The sequence below is a fragment of the Rattus rattus genome, chromosome 13 (genome assembly GCF_011064425.1).
Source record: "Rattus rattus isolate New Zealand chromosome 13, Rrattus_CSIRO_v1, whole genome shotgun sequence".
Classification (NCBI taxonomy): domain Eukaryota; kingdom Metazoa; phylum Chordata; class Mammalia; order Rodentia; family Muridae; genus Rattus; species Rattus rattus.
The window spans coordinates 3,840,169-3,866,576 of NC_046166.1; the positions used below are offsets into that span (position 1 = coordinate 3,840,169).

Sequence of the window (26,408 nt, forward strand, 5' to 3'; positions counted from 1 at the left end):
TTGGAATTAGCAGCAGCAAAGGAACCTGTCACTGCCTGTGAGGCCTCACTAGTCACTGCTTTGCCTGCCAGCATTTGACTTTGTGGCCTCTGATCCACAACAGCCTTACAATACTGTTGCTTCTAGGAAGCCTCATCTCCCTTGCCTTGCTTCTCTGATAGTATTGTCCCTGGCACACTTAAGCCACTGCCTCTGCCTCATGTGCAGTGCAAGAACCCTGGGCTACATCTTGTTAGCTTTAGCAAATAATACTTATCATTTATCAAGTGCTTACTAAGGGCAGGGCACAGGGCTGAGTGCTTCATGGATATTTTAATCTCTAGGCCTCGCTGTGACCCCAAGGGAAGTGTATTACTATCTCCAATCCACAAAAGCAGGAGCCCAGAGAGTCTAAGTGCTTTGTTCAAGGTCACACAGCTGGTAAGTGGTGGAGCAAGGATTTGAGCCTTCATCACTCCTGTCTCAGAGCCTGTGTTTCCTCGTGTTTTATACTGTGGTATCTCTCCATCACATTCACTATTATGGCCCAAGCAGCAATGAAATTCCCTCACTCCTTCTTATAAGTGCTTACAGAATAGATCTGACACCAAAGACACAGACCTCTGATGACCACCTCCCCCCAGGTCAAGGAAGAATTCTAGTATCTTAATTCCTACAGCAGCCCTTGGACGGATGGCACTCTGTGTTCTCTCAGCTAGCAAGGCCAGGCACCCTAGCCAGAGATGTACAGGGACAGGTGGCCAGGAGTGACTGAGCTCTTTTTACTATTGTTATTGGTCTCCTTATGCACAGAAGCCTTGCATATTCTCACAGGCTGTTAGTTCCCTGATGAACCCAGGGGACAGTGCCTATTGGATGGATCTGAAAATTACTTTAGTCACCAACTCTTCCACATCTGCCTATAAGGAGTTACTCCTCTAGGTTTTCAGTCAAATCCTGGGTGCAACCTAGGTTGCAAGAGTTACAAAGCTATGCTTGTGTCCTCAGGAAACCTTCCACCAGGGTGAAGACAGGGAGGTCAGAGTCCTTACTACAATCTGGACTGTTACTATGGGCTGAGCAGGATTGCCACACACACAGTGTTAGGCTGCAGCACTGTCATGTTCAGCCCTATCTGTCACCTGCTGAGGATAAGGCAAAGATTGGCTTCTTAGGGTGAGGCAAAGTTTGGCTTCTTTTCCTAACCTTCCCCTCACACCCCCTGCAAACACAGAAGTACCTGTGAATGTGTAGCCTCCCCTGGGCTGAAAGACCAAAGACCCTCTGTGTTGAAGGATGTTTACTCTGTAAAAATGCATTCACTCTGCCTTCTCCACTTAGGGTAGGTCTTGACATCCCCGTCTTCAGACGGAAAACCCTTTGGGAAGTGACTGAACTAGCAGGATGCAAAGCAGAGCAAGCACGAGGTGCAGAATGAGTTCAATGCAATTTGTTGAGCTGTGCCCCAGAGTTTCAGATTCAGTACTAGATGCCAGAGGGGACAGAGATGGTGGCATGGGAGTGTACAGCCTTCGAGAATACTGGGTGCTGATGGTTTCAGTCATTGAGTATATGCAAAACCTTGTCGTTTCTGCTAATTCTCATTATGTGTTGACTGAATGCTATGAGTACCAGGCCTAAGAACAGGCATTTCAAAGGGCAGAGTTGGTATAACAGACACAGAACACAGGGTTCAGCAGGGAAGATACATACAAAGAAATGCCTAAGCCATTTACAACAATGACACATGCTACCGAGAGAACAAAATAGGAGCTGATGGAAGAATAATATGCATAATACAAAGAAGGCGTGCATGAGGTTGGCAGCCAATTTATCAAAAGAGACTCAAAGGAGCCTTTTGGAAGTGATGATGTTTACTTCAAGACTGGAATATGAGATTATGCTACGTACTTGAAGAACGGAGGAAGAAGAGGGGCGGTTGGAAAGATTGCATAGTTAAAAAGTAGATTTCGTAAGGCCCAGGGTTGGGGTGAGGGCTTTGAGGAGTGGCAAAGGTGACCCAGGAGTTATTTGGGCAAAGGCTCAAGTACATGGCATCAATGAACATAACCACAGTTAGCTGCAGGGAGGGGCTGTACTTTATTTTCAGGTTGGTAGAAACCATACTGACCCTTTAAGTTAGGTTTTGATTTTGGAAGTTTGCGATTATGGGTGTGAAAGTTTCTCCTTAGTTGTAAGGTCGGACTCTTTTTATTCAGATACGATACAAAAGTGGGAGATGAGAGCTTACCCTCAGAATTCTCACAGGGCTAGAGCAGGTCTCAGAAACATGATGGGAGGAGCAAGTGGGGAGCTGGTGATGCAGGCATGGAATCCATACAGACCGTTTGCAGAAAAGGATGGATCATCTGTGGAAGCAAGGTCACATCTCCTTCCCACTCCCACTGGAAAACATGGAAGGTGAGCATACAGCACATCAAGTCAGACAACAGTGTTACTACTTCGCTCCTCATCCCATACTTGGAGACAGAGTCTAGGTGTCTATGTTCAGGTGGAAACCTTGTTCTCTGCTCACCTTGGCCTTTTTAAAGGTCAGCGATGGAACAACCATTGCAAGTGATGCCTTAGCCCTAGGCAAGTCACAGATTGAAGCAGGAGTGTGGATCACTGGTCTCTCTAATCTGGAGTAAAGATGCCACCGCTCCAGCTAGCTCAGTCCACACTGGTGGTCGAAGCATCTTCGGGGGTTTATAAAGCCATTCCCTCCAGCAGAGTCATCCCCTGGGTCCTCCCTTTCTTCACCGTAGAGTGGGGAGTTTTACGTTAGTAGAAGCATCCAGATGAAAGGTGATGGTTTCCACAGCAGTGGGAATTCCTGCTTTTTTGATCAGGTCTGCTAGGGTTGAAGAAACAGAGCTGTCTGGGCATTGGCTTTGTAGCAGAAAGGGGTAGAACGAAGCTGGCAAAGGAAGAAACGATTTGGATGTAATAAAACTAGGATTGTACAGAGCTGAGATGAGAGCATTTCTACTACTTGGTATTCAGATGAAATGCAGTTTGGAAGTCACATCACCGAGTATTACGTTTCTTTTGAGCTCCGGCTGTGTTTCCCATCAACGGCATTTTGACTTCATTTAGCTTGCATGGCCACCAGTAAAACTATAGGCAGGTTCTACTTGTGTGTATATTTATTTTATCGTCTTGCCTGTGGACACTGCATCTATTAAAATAGGATATTAGTATCTCTTTCGGGAACTTTCAAAATTGCCTGGATGAGAGCAAGCGTCTTGTGCCACCTCTGGTTGCCCCTTGCTCCCAGGGCACACTCACGCTGGCACTTAATTTGTTACCCTACATTAGAACATATCCCTGTCACCTCTGAAACTGTCACATAGGCAAGGCCTTTAGAACCTGTGTTCTTTAAACACAAAACAGGATTATGGATTAATCTCAGGCAGGGAAGTCCCAAGCGCTGTATAACCTAACAAGTCTCAGACCAGGCTCTTGGCAAGTCCTTCCTGGACCATCCTCTGCTCCTGCTAGTGACCTGGTGGAGGAAAGGGTGGATGTGTCTGTGAGCCTAGGCATGACTTCTTGAAAGATCAACATTTGTACACACTGGAGTCACCTTTTATACATAGTGCTACTGACATTAAGCAGAGAAGTGGGCCTGACAGGCGGGCCCCAACGCCAGCGGGAGAGTGGCTCAGCTGGGCGTACACGATTTATCTGAAGGAATTGAACACAGGGTTAGTTACACAGCCTAATTGTTGGTAGTCCAAAAGGAACTATTACTTAGAGGGTCTTTGAGGTTCCTGAGTGTGACTTACCAAATGTGGTATTTGTGTAAATACACGCATCGGTCTTATGCATATTAAATACCAGGGCTGTTTCTCAAGTTGAACTCAGGATATCATGATTGGCTATAGCTATGTGGAGCACTGAACATTCTTGAAGAAGGGACAGGAAACAGAAAGAGGAATACTTTTAAACAAAGCCATTTATTTGAGAAGCTATAAAACAGAGAAAAGGTCCCAGATGAAGCAATGAGATCTTGAGTGAATATTTGGCATTGAGGCAAGGAACTAAATTCTTTCTTATACTTGTCCAGAGACTACTTAATACTGGAGTGATATCTGATGCAGGATTAGGTTTAATCACTTTATATGGGACGAGACTATAATCTTGGATTGGTAACCAAAACACTGAATATATTTTTAATCTGGAGAGCCACTAGGAAGAAAAAAAACCTGATTTTGAAGACAGAGTACAGATGCATAAATCCCAGAGAATCCTTTAGGGACAATAGAGCTGTTTACAAATCACAATGCAGTATTGAGCGAAGCCAAAGCTGGGTGTGTGCATATAACTCTGCTGTCCAGTAGAGCCCTTCTACACGGTTGTATTTTTAAAGAACAGACTGCCATCCATGAGAACCTGGGGACCTCGTTTCTGCCTAGATGAACAAAGGCTACATCTGTGCATGTGCATCACCAGGAAACGCCAGATTCTGCTCGGAAGCCCGAACACTGAACAAGCAAGTTATATGTTGTGGTCGATTTATAGAAAGGGCCTGAGCGTGACCAGGTCCCCTCAGTTTGTGCTGGGATCCCCAGAGACTAAGCCATAGCAGCTTGTTGGGGTTGTGGGATAGCTCATGAGCAAAGCCAGGGAGAGTCAGAGTACCCAGTCCTGAGAATTCTGTTATCATTAGTGAAGGTGGAGAGTAAGAAGGGAGATTGTCCCTCCCGGGGGTCTTGGGAAGATGTTGACTAGCATATTGGTGGCTACTAAGACAGAAGATAGGCTAAGACCCACAGGTCGGCTGTTGCAATCTACTTAAAAGGCAAGCACTTCAAGATTTGAGAGGCTTGGTCCTACTGCTGTGGTGTCTCTTACGTGGTGGTAAGAACTGTTGGGGGTGAGCATCTTTATCCCAAACTTCCTTTATGATGTGATTCCCCGAAGTGAACCAATTAAGAATAGTTTTCCATGTAGCAGTAACAGCTACGGGAAGAGGGAGCCAAGTCACTGAGGGGAATATTGGGCCCCAGAGACCCATTTGAGCGGATTTCCTTCTAAAGGAATAGGGTCAACAGAAAGCCTCTATAAAATATAAGTAAGGGAGGTACTGAAGTGGAAGATGTCGAGGTTTTCCTTTCCTTCCACTGAGGAACTAACCATTCCACCCACCAATAGTTTGGAGAATAGATTAAATTTGAGTATAAAGAAGTTTGTAATTTTTTCACTTAGCTGGGTGATAGTTATAAGGAAATCAGTATCTGCGTGTGGCATTTGTGTGTAGTTTCCTATTACTCATCTCTCCTGTTGCATTTAAAATGTATATACATTTGGGTGTGACTGCTTCTTTTCACGAAAACGGGATACAATGAGGGCATTTTATCCCATGATCCCTAGGGCTTCATGTATTGATTCAATAGGTGTCTGCCTCAAGAATGGACAGCATTTACAACACGCTAACTCTACACTTAAGTCTTCTTAGCCTTGACCTTTTCAGGAAAGACTTATCCTTGCCAGTATAGGATAGTTTAATTGTGCATCTGTGGCTGTGTTTCCTTCCACCCACACATTGGTACCAGCTGTTTTATTGTGGAAGCAATTCCTACTATGTGGCATAAACTTTGAAGATCAAACACTTTGCTCTTATGTAATTGCAGAGTCTCATGTAGCCTTAAGAAACAATAGGGGCAGAGCTCATGCACCCTTTATTCAAGGACATCCCATAATCACACCTTGCAAAACTATGATAGCACAGTATCACAACCAGAGCTCGCTCTGCTTTTGACACCGGAAGGAAACAGAACTTTCGATGACTTTTGGGTTTCCCCACCTTACCCTTTATAACTTCATCTACCATGTTAGTTACTCACTTATGTAATTTCATCATTTCATGAATGTTCCATTAATAGAATCGTGGAGTGATATTTTGAGATTTGCTTTTTTAAAAAGTCAACTTGATCTGCTTGAGAGTCACCTGGGGTGTGTATAATAGTACTCCTTCCTTTTTCTTTTTCCTTTTTTTAAATTATCATGTAAATTTTTTTATTAACTTGAGTATTTCTTATTTACATTTTGAATGTTATTCCATTTCCCAGTTTCCGGGCCAACATCCCCCCAACCACTCTCCCTCCCCTTCTTTATGGGTGTTCCCCTCCTCATCCTCCCCCCATTACCGCCCTCCCGCCAACAATCATGTTCACTGGGGGTTCAGTCTTGGCAGGACCAAGGGCTTCCCCTTCTACTGGTGCTCTTACTAGGCTATTCATTGCTACCTATGAGGTTGGAGCCCAGGGTCAGTCCATGTATAGTCTTTGGGTAGTGGCTTAGTCCCTGGAAGCTCTGGTTGGTTGGCATTGTTGTTCATATGGGGTCTCGAGCCCCTTCAAGCTCTTCCAGTCCTTTCTCTGATTCCTTCAACGAGGGTCCCGTTCTCAGTTCAGTGGTTTGCTGCTGGCATTTGCCTCTGTATTTGCTGTATTCTGGCTGTGTCTCTCAAGAGAGATCTACATCCGGTTCCTCACCCATCCATGGATATGTTACAGTTTGACTGATCTCCATCTGAAAACACATCTTTCTCAGCTTAGGGATAGAAAGAATATTGCTGCTTTGAACACTTCCCTTCTCTTTTATGGGACGTTATGGGGCAGTTTTCTTTGGTCTTTGCTGTCCGTCCAGTTGTTTGTTGAAAAATCTACCTATCAATGATTACTTTTGTCAAACATTGCTCAGACAGATTTGTGTGAGCCTATTTCTGCATTCTCTATTCTGTTCCATCAGTCCACATCTCTATCCCTAGATAAGTATCACCCTATCTTGTTTACTGGAGCTTATTGAAAATACAGCTATTCCTTTCTTTATTTTTCTTTGTCTGGCTTACTTGAGCTTTTCTGGAGACTAGCCTTTTCATAGAAACTTTACAGTAAGCTTGTCCATGCCTATAATAGAACTTGCCAGTAGTTTGATAGGAATTATATAAAATCTATAGATCATTCTGGAGGAACGTGACATCTTTATTGTATTTATTTTTAAATTCAAAGGGACACCAGATTTATGTCTTTAATTAAATTGTATTGATTTGCTTCATCAGAGTTTTGTGATAATTTTTGTCCATAAATATTTATTTAATTCTGTAATATTTATTCCACTTTTAGCATTTATAAATGGCGTCTACCTCTACATTTTGTTCTTAACATATTTTTGTTAGCATACAGAAATACAAATGGCTTTTTGTGTTACTCTTGGATGTTTGAAATTCTGCTGAATTCACTAAGGAATTCTGGGAAACCGGGAGATTTGGGTTTTTCTAGACAACTGTGCCATGTGCATGTAGGAACAGCTTTATTTATTTTTCTTCTTTTTAGTTTTTATAATTTTTTTTCTTGCCACATCACAGAGGCCAGAACTGCAAATATTTGGTTGAAGAAGAGATGTGAGAGACTATTGACCTCCTAGCCTTGTTCTTGGGGAAAAACACTTTGTATGAAGTACAGTAACGCAGACTTTCTTACAAGATCATGCTCTTAGAAAAACACTTCCATTTTCTTCAATAGTTTGAAGCACAGTGTTATGTCTTTAAAGGGACGAGAACTGAACAGTGAACAGTGTCTTGGTAGTACGTGCTGTTGGTTCCATTTGATCAGTATTGCCAGGAAAGCCATAATCGGCAGAATTCTAAGGTGATCTTTGAGAGTCCCTCTCCCCGGGGTGTGCTTCCCATATGAAACAGGACAACCACACTTATGATCAGGTGGGTCCCATAGCCCAGCTGACTTTAAGAAATAGCACTGTCCTCGGTAGACCTGGCCAACGAATGCAAGTCCTGAAAAGTAACCAGGCCCTTTCTGAATAACTTGAGTCATAAGATGAGTCTGATGTGAGGGAGAGTCTTCATTGCCAGCTTTAAAGACCCTAGGGGGACATGTGACAAGGAATGTAGTCAGTCTCTATGAGCTTGAACAGCAAGAAAATAGTGGCCTCATGCCTCCTTCTGAAAAAAAAAAAAAGTGAATTTTACTTCATCGTTGTGATCCTAAAAAGGACCCCAGGCTCCAGATTCAATCTGTCGGTACCCTGAAATAAAGGGTAACCCAGTCAAACTCTGTCTAGGCTCCTGGCTACAGACTTCTGTGCTCTCGAGTTTATGGAGGTACTCAGTTAAGATATTTAAAAAAGAGCTGGAGTCAAAGGGGACACAAAAATGGATACGAGCCCATATACTAACATGTTCATGCACGCATGCATATACCAGCCATGTGCTAGGTGCTGTGTTCAGGCTTAGGGGCACTAACCAAAATGAGCTGAGCTCTTTCTTTGCTCTTGAGGGGCCCAGGGCTTCCTCTCAGATCTCCGAGTTTATTACCCTCCAACAAGTCCCCAGTGATATGTGTACTCAGAAGACTTCATATTCTGGTGAGGAGAGGCCTCGTGCAATTCACCTGTATATCTTTGGCTTTCTCTCAGCCGCAGATACTTACTTAATCAGCTTCTTTGGGAATATGTGAGGGTCCAGTGGGATCTGGAACTCTCAGTTATTTGAGTCAGAGGCAATAATTACTTTGTTTCAATTGACTCCTTCCCTCTTCTCCCTCTCAGTTTATCTCCCACAGTGATGTAGGGATTATAGATCACGTGAGAATATGTTGTACCGAACTGGAGAATGAAGGTATGCATTGAGTTTCCTGTGTTCAAGGTGTAAGGAGCTACGGGGAGAAGCCACTGCTATTGCTCCAAGTAGATAGACATGGGGACTGAGAATAAGGGGCTGGGCTTGGATTCAGTTGATGTGGGCTGATTCAAATTTGTTAGCATTAACAGGTGTTTCCTCCTAAGCCTGGTCTATAGGGGATCTATCCATCTCATTCTTCCCCTTTGTAAAATACTTTGTAGTACTTCCCTTGGATCATAAGGGAGCAGGACTGCCTACAACCAGCACTCTCATTTGCTGACTGGGAGTGAACAGAACATGCTAACGAAAGTGGCCAGATGACCTGAACCAATGTCCTGACCATGCATTTTGAGGGCATCAGAAACGAAACAATGTCAAAATCAGACAACGCTGTATCAACACAAAGAGAAACACTAAAGCACATTTCCAGACTGGTTGCTGAAAACCCAGTAAGTGTTTAGCTGGGAGGAAGGAGAAAGGACCAAGGCACTTGCTCATTGGAGGTCAGGGTAGAGGTGGTAGGGACTCCTGCTGACAACTCTGGAGTCACTAACACACAGACACTCCCTGGTGAACCATGCTGTAATCAGTATAAATCTAAGGGCTGTCAGGACCAGGCTCTCATGCTCAGAAGCAGAGTGACTTTGAGGTCATTTTGGCCAAATCAGTTACCACTGTAACTGTCCTGCTCTGCAATCCTGGATTCTTCCCTTCTCCGTTTTTGGAGGCTATAGTCTATCCACAATCTACTTTTCCCCATGGATACAGCTATCTTTATGCAGACCTTCCTGGGATGAAATGGCTTAAAATTACTCATTTCACTAGCTGTGCCTATCTATAGCCATAGGTACAAGCAAGAATATGATAAAACCCCTCCTCTGGATACCATCCAATACATAAGAATAGTTTGATGCATTTCTTTCTGGTCTTTTTCTCCTATGAATATACATATAAAATATGAAATATAAAATATTCTCACATAGTTATAACTGTAGTATACTTGTATTTATTAACTTTTTTTGTCTTGTCTAAGTTTTTGTTTTTTCTTTATATTAAATCTATTGACTTAGTGTCCAATCACTGACATTCTAACAGTTGGGCACCTCTGATATTTTGTTAATCTAGGCTCTTTGCCAAGTTATCATATGTATGAGTAAATAGTTTGCTAATCTCATTGCTTTGGAAGTCAAACATCCATAGTTGTTTTTATATGTATGTAATTATATATATATATATACATACATATATACATATATACATATATGTATAAATACATTTAACTTTAGGACAATACTTACAAACAACATTGTAGCTAACACTTATAGCCACAAGGGTTAGTGTGTGCACCATGGGAACAACCTTTATACTATCTTTAGGTTAAAGTGGAGAAGCTGGACCAGATAGATGGTGATTCTTGAGTTTTACCAAATGTAAAAGAATTAAAAAGCTGTCCACGTAGGGTGGATAGCGCCTTTGGTCAAGATGGTGAAATTTGCCTGTCCTGTTAGTGCTCTCTTCGATGAAGAGGGCATATGGGTATTTAGATTCAACTAAACTAAAATGAAAGTGAAAATCTAGTTCCTATGGTATACAGACCCCATGCCAAGTGCACTTTAGACGGGCTGGCTGGCATCCCCACTGCCGTGGGTACTCCACTGTGTAGGGTGCTCCATTACCCCTCTCTGTTCCTTCAGCTTCACGTTTGGAATTTTGCCTGAGTAAGAGTAAAATATGAACAGCACACATTTTGCAAATGTTTGACTTGGCTTGTTGTATGTTGAGCTTAAACCTTCCCACATTCCACTGAGGAAAAGAAGGCATCTTTCTGGAAGATGCTAAGGGGTGGAAATACAGCTCTTTGTCATCTCTTCACTGGCTGAAAACTAAATGCCAGCATTCAAACGGACACCTCCCTTCATAGCCACTACAGGACACCTCCCTTCATAGCCACTGCAGGACACCTCCCTTCATAGCCACTGCAGGACACCTCCCTTCATAGCCACTGCAGGACACCTCCCTTCATAGCCACTACAGGACACCTCCCTTCATAGCCACTGCAGGACACCTCCCTTCATAGCAACTGCAGGATATGCGCATTTGGAGCAAGCACTTGGGTTAGTGCTGTAGCTCAGGGCACCCCTCCCCAGGACCTGCAAGGACAGTAATTGGATGTATTTAACAGATGGGGAAACTGGTGCATATAGAGGGCAAGTCCACAGCCCACACATGCTGGGGCTCTCTTCATTAGGAGTTCAGTTATCCAGCTATGCTATGCTCCCCAGTACTCTCCATCATGTTTCCAAAGAGTGTTAGGGAAATAACACGGCTGCAGAGAAGTAACACAGAATATAGAAAACACTCACGGCAAGCACACCTGGAAGCCTGCCTCCCCCGTCTCTGCCCCGCAAGTGCCTGGTGCCGGCTCGAGTGGAGCATGCCAGCAGCCATTTTGGAGGTTGGTACCTGTCTTCTAGTATCCACCGGCTTAATGGTATCTGTAAAATCAGGTGTATCTGTTTTGTACATTTCTTTTCTATCCATCTTTTGTCACCACGGTATGTGATTTGGTTAATTAGTCTGGGAAGAAGGAATGTTAAGTGTGGTTAAAATCGGGGTGCTGGAAGTGGATTTTGTTAGCAGAAGAAGGCTAGGAGGTGATGGATCCAGCAGAAGTCTTAGATGCCTTCATTCAACCAGGAGAAGGTGAGTTACATGCACAATCTCGAGACAGTGCTTTGGTCCAGGTGGCGAGCAGCCTGGCCATCAGTTTCAACATTTTCCAAAAGATGTCAGTCTAATGCTGCAATAGGGAGGTGGGAGAGTGGGCCAGCTACAAGTGCCAAGTGCTGGTAATGGACGGGTAGCCCTGGATCCTAACAGATCTGAAGGCTTACAGTTTACTGACTGAAAGTTGTTGCTTCCGAGGAGGGGGGAGTTAAGCCTGTATCATTATGTTCTCCCTCCCTCCACCCTTTCCTTCCTCTCTTCCTCTCTCTCTGCCTTCCTCCTTCTTTCACTTTTTTTTACATGTGTTTGGGTGTGGATGCATGTTCACCATGGAGCACATGTTTGTGTATGTGAACATCAAAGGCAAACCTTAAGTCTTATTCTCCAGGGGTTGTCTGCCCTATTTTTTTTATCTTTTTGAATGAAGTCTTTCTGTGGAGTTTGTGGCTCTCTACTTTGACTAGATTGGCTGGCCAGAAAGCCCTAGGGACTATACACCCCTGTGACTGGCTTTTTTTGGGGCCTGGAGACTGAGGGTTGATCTAGGGTCTTCAGTCTTGCCTAGCAAGCACGTTGTGCTGACTGAATGATCTCCTAGCCTCCTCCTGGTCGAGTTTGTTACTGCATGACCCAGGTTGATTCTGAACTTTCGGTAGACCTGGCAGAGTCCAGCGAGCCTCCTGGGTCACTGCCTACTCCAGGTTTGTTCTAATTCGGGTTGTGGAGATTTCAATGCTTGAGCTCAGTGTACACCAAAACACTAAGAATGGGACAAAGACAGCAAACAGATAAATGGCAGAACAGAACCTAGACAAGCCACCCTGCTTTGAAAAGACTGTATGAAAAATGCCTCCTTTTGTATTTGTTTGGGTAAGTAGATTCTTAGCCAATCTACTTAGCAACTTCTAACTGGCATAGAATATGAAGGGGAAAAAGTTTGGTCAAAATATTTGCCTATCAGATCATGACAAGTAAGAAATTGCTAAGCTCAGGAGGCCACCATACCTCAGGAAGCTACCTCAGGATCTCAAAACGGTGTTCTTGGCAGATAAATAACAGAGAGGAACTGGCTTTTGGATCTTCAGTTAAGCAGCACACATATGTGTGCAAGTTTGGGTTGATGTATGCTAACAACCTAATGTCTTAAAGCTCTTTTAAAATTCATTCGTTCATTGCTCTGTAGTTCAGGTTCAAGATCCTTGTTTCCCCGGAGCTGTGTAGAAGGACTCTTTAGACATTTCTCTGCCAATGACTTTATCATTATTAAAGTGCATGTATGGAATTAGGAAATATTCAAATGAAACCAAATCGTCTTGATACCTTAACCATTTTTATCGTCTGAAGCACAGAAAGACCAATAAAATGAAATTTAGAATTACAGTTGATTGTTTAGGGTTTGGGGGCTTTCTCCCAACCCCCACAGCTGAGGAGATAGCTCAGTTGGTAAAGTGCTTTTTCGGTAAGCATGAAGACCTGCATTTGTTTGGATCCTTAGCACTTAAAAAAAAAAAAAAGAGCCAGGCATGTACTTTTAATCCTAGAACTAGGGAGGCTGAGGCTGAGGCAGGAAGATTCTTAAATGTCACTGACCAACCAGCCTAGCCAGATAGATCACATCATTGAGGGAACTTGCCTCAAAGGACAAAGTAGATCAAATCAGGGTCCCTGCATTGACCCCAGGGCTAGCAGGGAGATCCAGGAGGCTTGGCTCTGCTGCTGCCCTAGTCCCTTGTATCCCTTAGTCCTTGCCGTTCCTCATCATTTTTGAAATCACAACCGTAATTACTGTCTTTGATTCTGAACCTTCCTGCTGGTCCAGACCTTCTGAGGAAGAGCTCGTGGCCAGTGGTCAGCCAAATGAGCTTTCCCCGTGAAACATAAAGCAAGGATGGGGTGTGGATCTTCCAGGTCCTAGGACGGAACATGCAGGGTATGGAACAGGCCTAGGAACACAGAGTTGGAGCACAGGCCTAGGAACACAGAGTAGGAGCAGACCTAAGAACCTCAGGCTCTACTTCACCATGGAACCGGGGAACTCCACGGTCCTGGTTCTTGCCAGGGTATCACTGAACCCTTTGCCTTTTCAGGAGCTGTACCTGAACACCTTGTCTCCGTGGCAAGGAACAGGTACTCTAGGCAATCAGAGGGCAAGGTCTTCAAGAGCAGAAAGAGCTAAGGTTGGCTTTAATGCTCCATTTATCATTGCACAGAATGGGTCAGCGTGAGTGTCTCGGAACTGTGTCTTTGTCTTCTCATTTCCCCATTGTGCCGTTTATTAGGTATGAATACCAGAGCAGTGATGTATGCTGATTCTGAGGGGATTATAGTCTAGCTGTAGTAACCAAACATACATGCCATGCAGAGACAGTGCAGACTGTAAAAATCGTGTAGACTGGTCACCCCTGGGTTGGATAGAGATGGCTTGGATAGTAAATGCCCTGTAGGGTGTTAGACAGAGTACTGTGTACTTTATCTACCCTATCTTAGAGTTGTCTTATGTCAATCCTGCACGAGAACTCTATCTGCCTACTTGGTAAGGAAGGATCTGGAAGTTAAAGAGAGGTCAACAATCTCCAGGTTTCTCAGGTTTGTCCACACTTTGGAATCACCTAGATGCTTAATGAAGTATAGATGACTGGCTTCAACCCTTTGTGTGATCACAGCATTGGGAGCTTTCTAACTTCATAAATCATTTAATATAGCAAGCTAAAGCATATGTGTATATGTATCTATATAATCATATATATGTAATAACAAAGAAATCCAGGCCATCAATTTGAGATGGGGGGGGCGTTACATGGTTGAGAAAAAAATTAAAAGGGATGAAAATTATGTTATTATATTTTAATTAAAAACAAATAAAATGTAAGCTGGGCAGTGGTAGTGTACACCTTTAATTCCAGCACTCAGGAGGCAGAGGCAGACTGATGTCAGAGGGCATCAACAACAGCAAACAACCAAAAACCAAAAAACGAAACAAACCAAACAAACGAACAAAGAAAAAAGAAAACCAAAAAAAAGAAAAAACCCAAAAACAAAAAAAAGCTTAAAAATATATATGTAAAATCACAGTGATCCTCTAGATTCAAACAATACGTGATCCAGCTCTGAAGAATTACAGCTTTTTATCTCTTAAAAGTAATGGAGTAGAGCAGTCATGTGTAGACAGACAGGGCCCTGAAAGATGGGCATCTTTGGTGAATAGAAAAGAAAAATAGAATAGAAAGAAAAGTGTATTTCACATGCCTATGTGGTTGAAGATCGGCAGCAGCGAGTTTGAAATCGCTGAATTCAGTAATAAGCAGACCTATAATGGGTCAGACATCCCTGGGACTGTATTAGTAAGAACCATCACTCCTGTGGCATCAAGGTGGAACTATCTTTATTGCCAACTAGATTTGATTTAGCCACCTAAGAGACTGAGACTTACTCTGGGTGTGCACATGAGGGTGTTCAGAGAGTCACTAAAGAGAGAGGCCTTCAAGAGCATGGTGGATACCATCTCATACGCTAAGGGATAAGGTAGAATGGAAAAGGAGAAAGTGAGCTATGGACCAGCATGCACCTCCTTCAGTTTCCAGGCCCATGAGTACAGACAAGCCTCATACCTCTCTTGGTACAACCATAATTGTTATCTGCCACTGTGAACTGAAATCGTGAGCTGAAATAAGTGCTTCATCCTGAAGTTGCTTCTTTGGGAGTATGTGGTCCCAGTGAGGAGAAGGGTGACTCAGCGATTTCTGACAAGGCACTTTAAGCGATGCAAGCCCTGTCATTATCCTTATTTCACAGGTGAGGAACCTGAGGCCCAGAAATGCCATAATCCAGACGTATCCAGTTGTAGCAGCTTGTTCTTGAATTGTACCTAAGCAGCCGGCTATGCTGACTGTTGCTGACCAGATGTTTCCAGTTGTTTCCTGCTTGCCAATCCTTGCACTAAAAGCTTCACATACATTGCTTCTGTGGTACAGCCCTAACTTGCTCAGGAGTTAACCACCATTATCAATGAAGAGACTCAGTTGCTCTCCCAAGGTTCCTTAACTTAAAAAAAGTGTCTAAGTAGGAATTATTAATATATAGACTAATCTAACTTCATAATTTATGTTTTAACCATGCGTAACAGAAAAGAGTAGAATTTTAACTCCCTTTGAGTTAGGGATGTTGGAATGGCACCCAGGTTGATTCTCATTCCTCCGATTCTGCTAACCTATCAGACCCCAGACACCATGGTGGAATCCTTGATATCTAAGAAACATAGCTGGAAACACACTGCTATGGATAACCAGAACCTCTTAGATATCAGATACAAGCCAGTGACATTTTTTGAGAGATATTGATGTTGTAGGTATGGTTCCCTGGCAACAGGAACATTAGTTGTGACAATAATCCTTGTGGAACTTCTTTGAATGCCAGACTAGTGGAGATCAGTTCAATGACACACACCCAAAATGGCTGAATATGGAAATCAGAAGGGAAGGCCAGCCTTGGCTTAGCCCTGCAGAAAACACTTGGGAGTCCACTAGCAACTGTTTCTTTCTTCATGTCCCCTCTTCCTCTCCAATCTCATATTCTTTCTTTAAAGCAAACAAAACCTCCCTTAGCCCTAACCTGAGACATTTCCCCCCTTTTATTCCCTAATATATTTTTCCTACCTTTTATTTTAGGTCTGTTCTTTGCCACCCCTTTTATGTTTCATAAAATCTACATCTATCAGACCTACCTGAAAAATGTGCTCTTCTGTGGGAGAGAGGATTATCAGATAAAGCTAGGTCCTCACAGAGGGCCGGCTTACAAACAGTGGCTAGGGACATACCCATATACATATGTATATACATGCAACTATGTGTGTGTATATATATCTATATCCATATCCACATCCACATTCACATTCATATTTATACTTATAACTATTGTTAGTCCTGTGATACAGAAGAGAGCCAAAGGGACTTGAGCTAGTGGGGTCAAAAGTAAGGCTAGGATGGACAGATGGATGAAAAATGTGTTTTCAAAATAGAACTGATGGACTTGGTGAAGAGTGGGGGAGGTAGAGAAAGGAGAAGAAAGAGGCCCATGTGATTTTGAGGTTTGAAACGTGTGTTTAGGAAATGGTTAAGCGTTAGGCCAATATGGTAGGTGTACTATGGAGTGGCAAATCGGGAGCTGGATCAGGTAGTGTGCTGATTTTGTTCAGGCAGGTGTTAAATAGATCAAGAGTTGGTTGAAGGGCCTGGCCAACTTACAGTGCTGTTAGAGCATCCATGTGGAAGTGACCACAGATTGTTAAATATGTGTGAAGGTCAAGTGAACACAGGAGCCAAAGACTGAAGAGACTTCTGGTGAGCACTGAGAACTGCGACTCCTTAGTCCTCCCCTCAGTATCTGTGCCCAGAGATGGACAGATCTAGGCTCAGAATCACAGAGCAAAGGATTGAGGTTGGGCGTGATGAGGAATTTCCAAAAGAAGTTAAGAATAAGCACTTAAGTGTCTTAGTGTGCTTGAGCTGTCACTTAGAACACAGGGATTTACAAACAACAGAAAACTTAGGTCTCACTGTTTTGGGGGCTGAGACGTTGAAGACCACAGAACTAGAACAGTCTGGTTCAGGTGAGGGCTGACTTTCAGATGGTATAGCGTTGAGTTCTTTCCATGCTCTCACATGGGAGGGGCAGAAGAAACAAGCTTCTTTGGTCTTGTTTAATCAAAGGTTAGTCATGAGTTGGGATTCAGGATTAGGTCTGCCCTTATGACCTAATCCTTTCCCAAAGCCCCTGTTACTTAATGCCATGTCCTTGGATTTAGGATTTTAGTGTATGAATTGAAGATGGGGGTCAGAAACCTCAGACTATAACACTAAGGGAACCATAATATTAGGACACTGGAGAGAGGCTACGGAACTACTATTTTGTTAAAAAAAATTTTTTTCAAAGACTATTTAATGACAAAGGAAAGTGCATTAATTATGTATAAGATTATATATTCATGTGTGTATATAAATAAAATTTCTCTCTATATAAGTGTATTGAGGCAGAAAATTACAATGAAATATTGTAATATTTATTTCTAGGTGATGGGACTTCGAAGTGTCTTAACTAAACATAATGTTATTAATTATAAAGGAAAAGAAAACTTAAGTTTTCATATCTGTAGCCTTCGGAGTCTGTAGAGAGCTGGAATACTGAAACCTGACCTAGTAACCACTACAGCAGGGGAAATACCTCTTTAGTGGTCCTGTTTGGAGTAAAGAGAGCCATTCACAGAACTCTAAAGCATTAAGCCTAGTGTAACCATGGGCAATGCCCTGAAACCTGCTCCAGCACAGCAATTGCTTGCAGGTGGCTGCAAGAATTGTGGGTCAGAGGCCAGTGCCACAGCAGGCAGTGTTTTTTGTCTAGGAACTCAGAAATTGGGATGGAGGGTTGTCGTAGCCTATTTCAAAAACCCTACTTGCAACCTGTTGGGAATTTCAGTCTCGATGGATGTTGGGAACAAATGATACCACTACCATTCAAACACTGGATTGTACCTCTCGGGTGTCCAGATTCTTCATGTAACATTGCCAAAACAATGAATCGATGCTGCCGACTATTACTGGTTAAAAGTTGTTTAGCTGGGTTATTGGTAAGCTAGCTACCATCTACCACAAGCAGATTAGCAGCAGAATAGCTATACTTATAAACCTAGTCTGCTATTTCTGGGTGGGTCTACAGATCCAGACAGTTCCGCTTCAATGAATAAGAACAAGTATTGCGGCGATACCCATCTTCCCTGGAATAAAGAGTGTGTTTGAAGTGAAGAACATTCATGCTGGGAAACTGGCTCTAGAGGACACAGGTTATCCCCATTGAAGAACCATGCATTCTCTGAATTCATCCTTGGAATGACTGACTGCATTGTGGCACTTTTGGAAAAAAGCTTTATTTTTATTTAAATTAAATGTGCTTGTGTGCGTGCAAGTGAATGCACACAAGTACCCATGTTGACAGACACCAGAAAGTGGATGGGGTTACAGGCAGTTGTGAGCTGCCTGCTGTAGATGCTAGGAACTAAAGCGGGGTCCTCTGCAAGAGCAGTGCGTGTTCTGAACTACTGTGCCATCGCTCCCGCATGTGGTGTCTTTTTGAAGTGTTGCTATATAATCACAAATCTAGGAAGGAACGGGTTTCTTTTGATGTGTGGCTTTTCAGAAGGGTCGCTCACCATGCCATATTTGTTGATCATCATGTGAAACTAAAACTAAAATTTATGCATTTGTAAATACTATTGTTAAACATAAATGAACCTATAAATTTTGTAGATTTTCCTTGATACTCCGTGCTTTTAATTTTTTTTTTTTAGATTTAGCTTCAATTTACAAGGTCATTAAGCTTCCCTTTATGAATCGGGACAAGATGGAAGGTGTTCTGAACCTTAAAAGCATGTAATTTACCTCAGACAGGAACTCTAATGCTTATTCTGAATGAAGTCCATGTAAAACTGCAGAAATTGTGCAGCAAGTCTTTATGAATTGGGACCTCACATGTCATTGACACATTATGAAGGGTTTTCTGTTGACTTTAGTGATGGATGAGCCTGTGCTGCCAAGTTCAGCTGGAGAGAGAGAGTCTTGGAAATCCACACATGGGCCCTGGAATCTAGAAACTTCCTGGAGCATGATTTTTGAATCAGCGGGGTGCATGTAGACTATATCTGTACAGGGAATGACATTTTACCAGCTTTCTTCATGGAAGTCTCTGGAACATGACCATAAACGCCAAGCCTCTTTGTTGTGTGTTGGATTTAAAAGCCCCCAATGGTTTGGAGAGGGTTAGGCCTTGTCTCAGAGATCCTTGGTTCAATTTGGGGAGACCTGGCTGAAAACGATAGATATTTGATAGTCTGGCTTGTTTCTATGGTGTATTAGCACTCTATAAAAGTTACATGTCATTTATTTCAAGTGTAGAACCCTCTCAAACTTCAGGGGCAAACCAAACTTGAACCCTTTGTGGCCAGAACTCTGTTTACCTTTGGCCAAACCCTGCTTCCTGATTTTAAGTCAGGGAAGTGAGGTGAGAAAGGCTCCCGAGGCTCTGTGGACATCAAATTCCTTTGGCAAAACAAGGTTTTGATAGGTTAGAACATGAACGGATCTGAAACACTTGATTAGCTTTCTGTCAAAGCACTCTGAGGCCTACACATTAAAGTGTATAGTGCCAGCCAAAGTGTATCCGTGTCTACTTTTCTCCAGCCGGGAGGGAGTACCTGAGATTATTAACCACAGGTTGAAAGTGGGTTAAGCATCCACTTCTAATAGACATGTTGAGTACTATCTATAAAGATCATTGGTCAATCCAGTTAAATAGACCTTGGGGAGTTGAGGGATTTCTTGTGTTTGAAAGCTGTGTTTTCACCAAAGGCAGAGAACAAATGAGCTCTATTTGTGTGCAGTTGCAAAAGCCCCATAGTCCTTGCGCCTTTCATAACAAGATGTTCCTTGGGTCTGAGTAAAGAAGAGATGACACTCGAGCTTCCGTGTGCCTTTCAGATCGAGGAGCTGATGAATGCCTTGGAGAAGACCAGACAGGAACTGGACGCCACCAAAGCACGCCTCGCCTCTACCCAGCAATCATTGGCTGAGAAGGAAGCACACCTAGCCAATCTCCGGATGGAGAGGAGGAAACAGCTAGAGGAGATCTTGGAGATGAAGTGAGTACCCGTTTCTGCTCCCCTGGTCCTCTGTCACCTCACTTGGGTGGTAGGGAAAGGGAGGGGGTGGAAACAAGAAGGAAAGTGCAGAGAAAATGGGTGATGTTTGAGATATTACTATTTTTTTTTAACTATTGCTTTGGTAGCTCATTGCGCACCTTTTTCCAACATCCCTTACACTGGGACTGTACACCCGGCATTGGACTGAGTGTGTCTGTGTTCTGTGAATTGACAGATCTACTGCCGAGGTCTGAGGCAGCAGAGACTGAGGCCTTGTTAAGCACAGTGGTAGTTTGAGTGCTGCTTGCCTGTCCGTGGGAGCTTTGCTGAGGAACCATGAGTTTACTGATTGTTATCTTCGGTCTTCTCCAGTGCCTGGCTTGTACTGGTTTTCATAGTGTCAAGGGAACAGGACTTAGATTTGGCAGATCACCATGGAGGAAGACAGGAAGGACAACTATTAAATGACTATTGAATAATCATCGCAACGGATTTGCTAACGAACTAGTCAAGAAATAGCATTTCTATAAATACTTAAATTAAACAACCAGTGAGAGATAATTTAAATCCCGCTCCCTCCCATAATAAGGGGAAGCATACATAATAGTGGCATCTTAAGCCAGTAACACAGACTTTGAAATTGGTGGCTAGGTATGTTAGAGTGACCTCATGGTGACCCAGCAAGTCTTACACATGGTTAACATTAAACTGAGAAAGCTTAGATCATGGAAAATATGGAATGAAATATTTCGAAGGGCTTAATAAATGAGAATAAAGCTTTCATGTCTCTTCAACTACCTCAGTTTCTCCAAGACCAAAGAACAAGTCAGGTTTTTTTTTCCTTACATATAAACTCATATAAACTAGCATTTTGTCTAATAAAAGATGATATAATAAAAACAGATATTATTATACATCATTTAGAAGCCAGGGAACTGAGACTCTGAGAGATTCAAATAATTTGCTTAAGGCCACCTGGCCAGGATTAAAGCAACGTCTTTCTTTCAGGCTCCCTTCCTCCTACCTCATTCTCCCATGGAGCCTTGGGCGGATTTTACCAGGTCTGGAACTTCTGCCTGCCTGAGACTCTGCTGAAATCATGTTGCCATCAGCAGAGCTGAGTGTCTGGCAGGTGCTTTCTTACTGTTGGGCAAGTGAGCACACGAGACGGTAGACAGAGTCTTGTGTAGCGAGAAGGTGAGCATTTCAGGCATCCCTGTCATCCGTGTGCTCCGTAGTGTGGTAATGGTAGTGACCGCACTAACGTTGTGACCACACAAATGCGTTTGATCCACTGGCCACAGACAGACACATCCCACTTCTGTCAGACAGCCTTATTGTTCCTCTCCCTCCAGGCTCCCGTGTTAGTGCTACATCTGTAATAATACAGTTTGCCATTATAAGAGCTTCTCTTTTGGTTCTTGTTCATAGAAAGAGCATGCACTCTCATAATTTTTGAGAACAGGAGTAGGAGTATCGACTAGAAGAGTTTAACTGACAGGGAGCTGCCTTTGACCATCTGACCCTTCTGCTTCCTCTTCTAAGAACATGCAAGGGGGTAGTTGTGAGCAGAGCACAGGGCTCAGAGAAAGTGAGATGTATCTACAGAGGCTCTGTTGGCCAGTGAGCGTCATGTCATGTGGTTAAGGGTCTTCGTGAGGAGGACCATTTATCTAAAATGGGATTTATTTTTCTAAAACATAGAAACCATTTCCACGTGTGTGTTTTCCCACTGAATTTCATGACTTCAGATAGCACCTACCTAAGGCCTCTTTTGGTGACTTGCGGCATTATTTCTGAAGTGTTTAATCTGCTGGCACTGCAAAAGAAAGACAGAATTCTTCTGTTAATTCTGTCGGTAAAAGAGACAAAGTCCTACTTCATTAAGCCCAATGTGAACCTAATTCGTTATTTAACTCAGCGGGAAGAAGACCAACTTACGGATCTCTTCCTTAGGACTCAGGAGACATAATAAGGTATGGGACAAGCGTACTGACTGAGGTTCCCAACTAGGTTCATCAAGTTAAGCAACCGGTTTTATCTATCGTGATTTTTAAGCTGGTAATTGGTACATTGCTACACGACGTTGACTGAGCCCTGTTCAGGTTGCTGAGAACAATCAGATGTGTTCTTGCTATTGATGCTTGTTGCCCACGCTGTGCTAAGGCTTGGGCTGCCATCTAACTGGTACTCATATTTAACCCGGTAGGAAGATAGTCACCATGCAGCCCTAGAGGGAATAAGGATAGGGCACTGAGAAAAGATGAAGACATTCTTTTCTCATACCAGGCGATGAAGGGAGATCCCTTTCTGGCTGCCTCCGTTTTCTCTTCATTACCATGGAGGTAGCGATGCCTGCCCAGCCTGCTTTATGGAAGTGTGCTAAGGTCAGGATAAAAAGAAAGTAACTGGAAGAAGACTAATATAAAACGACATATGTGAAAGCACTTTGAAATCTAACATTGGGCTTTTAAAACCGAGAGGTGTGTCTGTTAGATTCATTGCAAAACCAAATGGTATGTAGTCTTAGAATTGGAAGGGAGCTGGCTCTACTCTCCCAGCTTGCATAAGCAGACTCTTGTCCACGCAATTGCCAATGAAGAGTTCACCAGGCCCTGGGACAGGCCATTCTCAGTAGCCGCCACGGGCTCGGAAGGTAGCAGGTCGTGTGGCACAGACTTGCAGGAGTGTGTCTTCCCATTCCTGTTCTGTTGTTGGGTTTTGTTTGTTTGTTTTAAATGTGTCCTTTCTCTCTCTCCACCTCCTCTCTCTTTCTGTATTATACTGATCTGAGTGTCAGCCATAGGTGAGATGGCCTTTTGTGTATTTGGTAAGTAATATTGTTCGTTGTAGAGGAAAATAAAAGAAAACATAAAGGGACACCATGGATCATATATCACCTATGGCCTTAATGTAGAGACTCACTGAGGCCACTCTGCTGTACACCTCTACAAGTGTGCCTTCTTTTTCTTTCAGGAAAATTAAGTTGTCCTTTATCTCTTATAACACATTTCTTTTGCTTTCTAAGTATGAATACTTTATATATCACAAAGATAGAATCATGCTATTTTTAATTACTTAATGTATTTACTGATTTATTTTGGTACCAATGTTTTGCTAACATGTGGAAGCTTTGATAAGAATTCTGCCACTTGCTTTTTTTTATGTTTGGGGTTGGGGGCGTAATAAAGATTGACATGAAGCTGTAAACAATAACAGGGACAAACAGGATAAATTGGCTTCTTGTCATCTCGACCATTTAGTTATTGATAGCACAGTTCAGGTTGTCATAGGTAGAGCCTGACACCCTCACAAGAGTCTCTGGTCCTTCCTTTGGTAGCCAGTTACTCTTGGCTATTTCATGTTTTGTAGAGGGGTGTGTGTGTGTGTGTGTGTGTGTGTGTGTGTGTGTGTGCCTGCAGGCATGTCACACATGTACAAAGGGATTCCCTGGGGCTGGAATTACTGGAAATTGGGAGCCACTAGGCCTGAGTTCTGGGAACAGAAATCTGGAAGAGGAGGAAACCCTCTTAATGTCAGAATCACCTCTCCAGTTCCCAGTTATTTCATTTTTAAGTACTTTTTTTGTATGTGTGCGCATTATATCATCTTGAGAAATATCACGCTGGCCTTTGTTTTCCCCTGATATGCTACTTTGGTGTAGATAGAGACTGTTCCCTTAGATTTAGATAAGAATTAGGAGAAAACGCTGTCTGGTTCTTCTAACCGAAAGATTTTTCATGCTGTAATTTTACACAAAGAGTTCCTTTTGAGGTGGTGTATTGGGAACCATTAAGCACTTGTGGAATCAAAGAGGGAACTGGTTAAATTACCAATGAACAAAACCCGCAGCTTCTCGCTGAGCCTCGACTGCAAGGTGGAAACAGAAGTGCTGCCTGACTTTGTCAAGCTTGCACTCAGCCCAGTGAGTGAAGGAAAGAATGAACAGCAGTAGCTTATTATGCTACTTCAAAGGTGTTTGTTAACTCACCTACAAAGCCGTTTCCAAATGTAAGGACATTATTATCTGGGACGCAGAAAGACAAGGAGCAATGCTGTGTATATTTCTGGAGTATTGCAGGAAGTGGGGATATGCTTAGTAGAAAGGAGGCAGAGCTCTGGACTCATTTCACATCGTGCTCTTCCCCAATGCTCCTTCAGTTCGATTTTTCTTGGTTTGTATCCTAACTGCTGGCCATCATTCGGATACTGGAGAAAACGGACATTTCCTGATCATGTACTTCCATTCAAGAAGACACCATCACCTTTCCCTGTGTATAAGAATATTGACTTACTTATAAACATCTAAAAGCTTTTGCTAGACATTTAATAATATGTCATCTTTGTACTATTTGCTCTTGTTTAAGGAGAATTTTATTAAAAGAATACTAAGAACTTTCTAAGTTTGGTTTTAAATATGGCTTAATAACCTTATATTCCAGTAACCAAGTTCGGTTATTTAATTTGTGGCCGGTGAATTTGATATCTAAATACATCAAATATATTTGAGAGCTAAAAGGAGTGAGGGTTGTGAGGCACTGCTCTGCTTGTGCATTTTCTCACACGGGTTAGCCTGTTGTCGGGCAGACAGCAGCTGATGTTTTTCTCTTATAAAATCCTAAGTCATAAAAACTGCTTTAATAAGTACTTAACGGTTCCATAATTTGAAGTATGCCTTTTGGCGTTTTGCTGATGTTTTCCTATACCTGTGTAGAAGTTTTATGTTAACCTCATTTTAACCCATCTGATGATTTTTGTGATCTTCACTTCCTGGGTACTGTTAGATTTTCGACGTCTCCTCCAGATTGTCTTGCAAGCCTTTGTATACACTGAGTTCTTTTAGTACATTCCCATGGGGTAAGGCAGCAGCTCAAGCTACAACATCATCCTGTTGGCCCCTTTGATCTGAGCTCCTTTCTGAGAGAGCCACTCATTAGGTAAGTGCCCTTCAAAGCAGAGGCTACGTGCAGAATATGATAAAATCAATTTATTCTCCACTCCATGCCATCATGAGAAAAGACAAATCACATTTCTTTAGGGAGGAATTCTAAGTGCCTGGCAATTTGCACAGGATAAATGGAGTCTGGGAGAGGAGTTTTGAAGGCAGCCATTACTTAAAATTGATAAACTTAGTTGCCAGGGGCTGTACTATTTCCCAGAGGTGTTATGAGAATTGGATGGGATTCTTATGTATGAAAAAGTAATTTCAAGCTTATAAGTGTGCAATATTTTTCTATTAATTCATTCATGACACATACGTACTAATCTTATCTTCAGATTATAATCTAACTTTATCTATTTAAACATTTTCTTCTTTTAAACCACAATATAGTTTATTCTGTAAGCAATTAGTTATTGAGAAAAACATAGATTCCAGTTTAAAATATATTAAGCATTATGGCTCCATGCGTGCTGGAATGTCCTAGAAAGTCTGCCCAGTTTTGAAAGGCATTGGTGTTCTATGGGACACTCAGAGAGTTTGTTGTTGCTACCAAAGTCACATGTGGAGATATAAGACAGCACAGAAGTGGGGAATAGATGTTGTGAAGAATGGCTCCTTCAGAATGGATTTTTGTTTGTGCTAAAGGTGGTGACATTAAGGACAATTAGTTGCCATTCATAATTTCTGTTTCCCACTCTTAATTCTGCAATTGGTAGCATAATCCCCATAACAGAAGGCAACACGCTCATTGTCTATCAAATTTACCGTATGGGAGTAAAAATGTAGAAAAAATAACCTTGCAAGAGTAGAATGTTCTAGTAAGCTTCCAATGTAAGGAACAGAAAACTCCACCTTCTAGCAGGTCATTTGAGTAGTGTCTTCTGCCTGGAAGCCTTGCTACTCTCGGCATTTGGCCATTACCTCACAGAGCTGGACCTCTGGCCTCATTTCTAAGTCTCCAACCCACATTCCAGCCAGCAGAAGGAAGGGAAGGGAAGGAACTTGCCTGGTCTCTGGGTTACATATATCTGCCCAGACATCTGAGTCAGTGAACAGCTCTTTCAGAAAATAGTTGCATCTGCTGTTCTGCATGCTAGGCCTTCTCCTAAGTGTTATTTTGTTTTTTTCTTTTTTTCTTTTTTTTTTTGTTTTTTTCTTTTTTTCGGAGCTGGGGACCGAACCCAGGGCCTTGCGGTTGCTAGGCAAGCGCTCTACCACTGAGCCAAATCCCCAACCCCCTAAGTGTTATTTTAAGGTATAGAAAGACTCTGGGCAAAGGTTCTCTTCAGAGACCACATCTTCCACATAATCTGATGCAGGGAGGACTGGTTCCCTCACCAGAGTTTTAAGTCACATGGTCATACTTCTCACCTCCACAAGCAGGAAGATGCAGTCTTTGTGTGCATAGATCTACGAACAGCTAACACCAT

General features: G+C 42.7%; 1 protein-coding gene across 18 annotated transcripts in view; it reads left to right on the forward strand.

The window, feature by feature from the left end:
• The window catches only part of Erc2 (ELKS/RAB6-interacting/CAST family member 2), an 883,982-nt gene that overhangs the window by 496,809 nt on the left and 360,765 nt on the right, over positions 1-26,408 (forward strand). For all 18 annotated transcript variants that reach the window (XR_004389747.1, XM_032918652.1, XM_032918651.1 and 15 more), the window contains one exon: positions 19,876-20,036. Coding sequence is in view for 17 of the 18 variants with exons in the window: in XM_032918652.1 (XP_032774543.1) it covers positions 19,876-20,036 (161 nt within the window). In the remaining variant the exon portion in view is untranslated. The remainder of the gene's footprint in view (positions 1-19,875; positions 20,037-26,408) is intronic.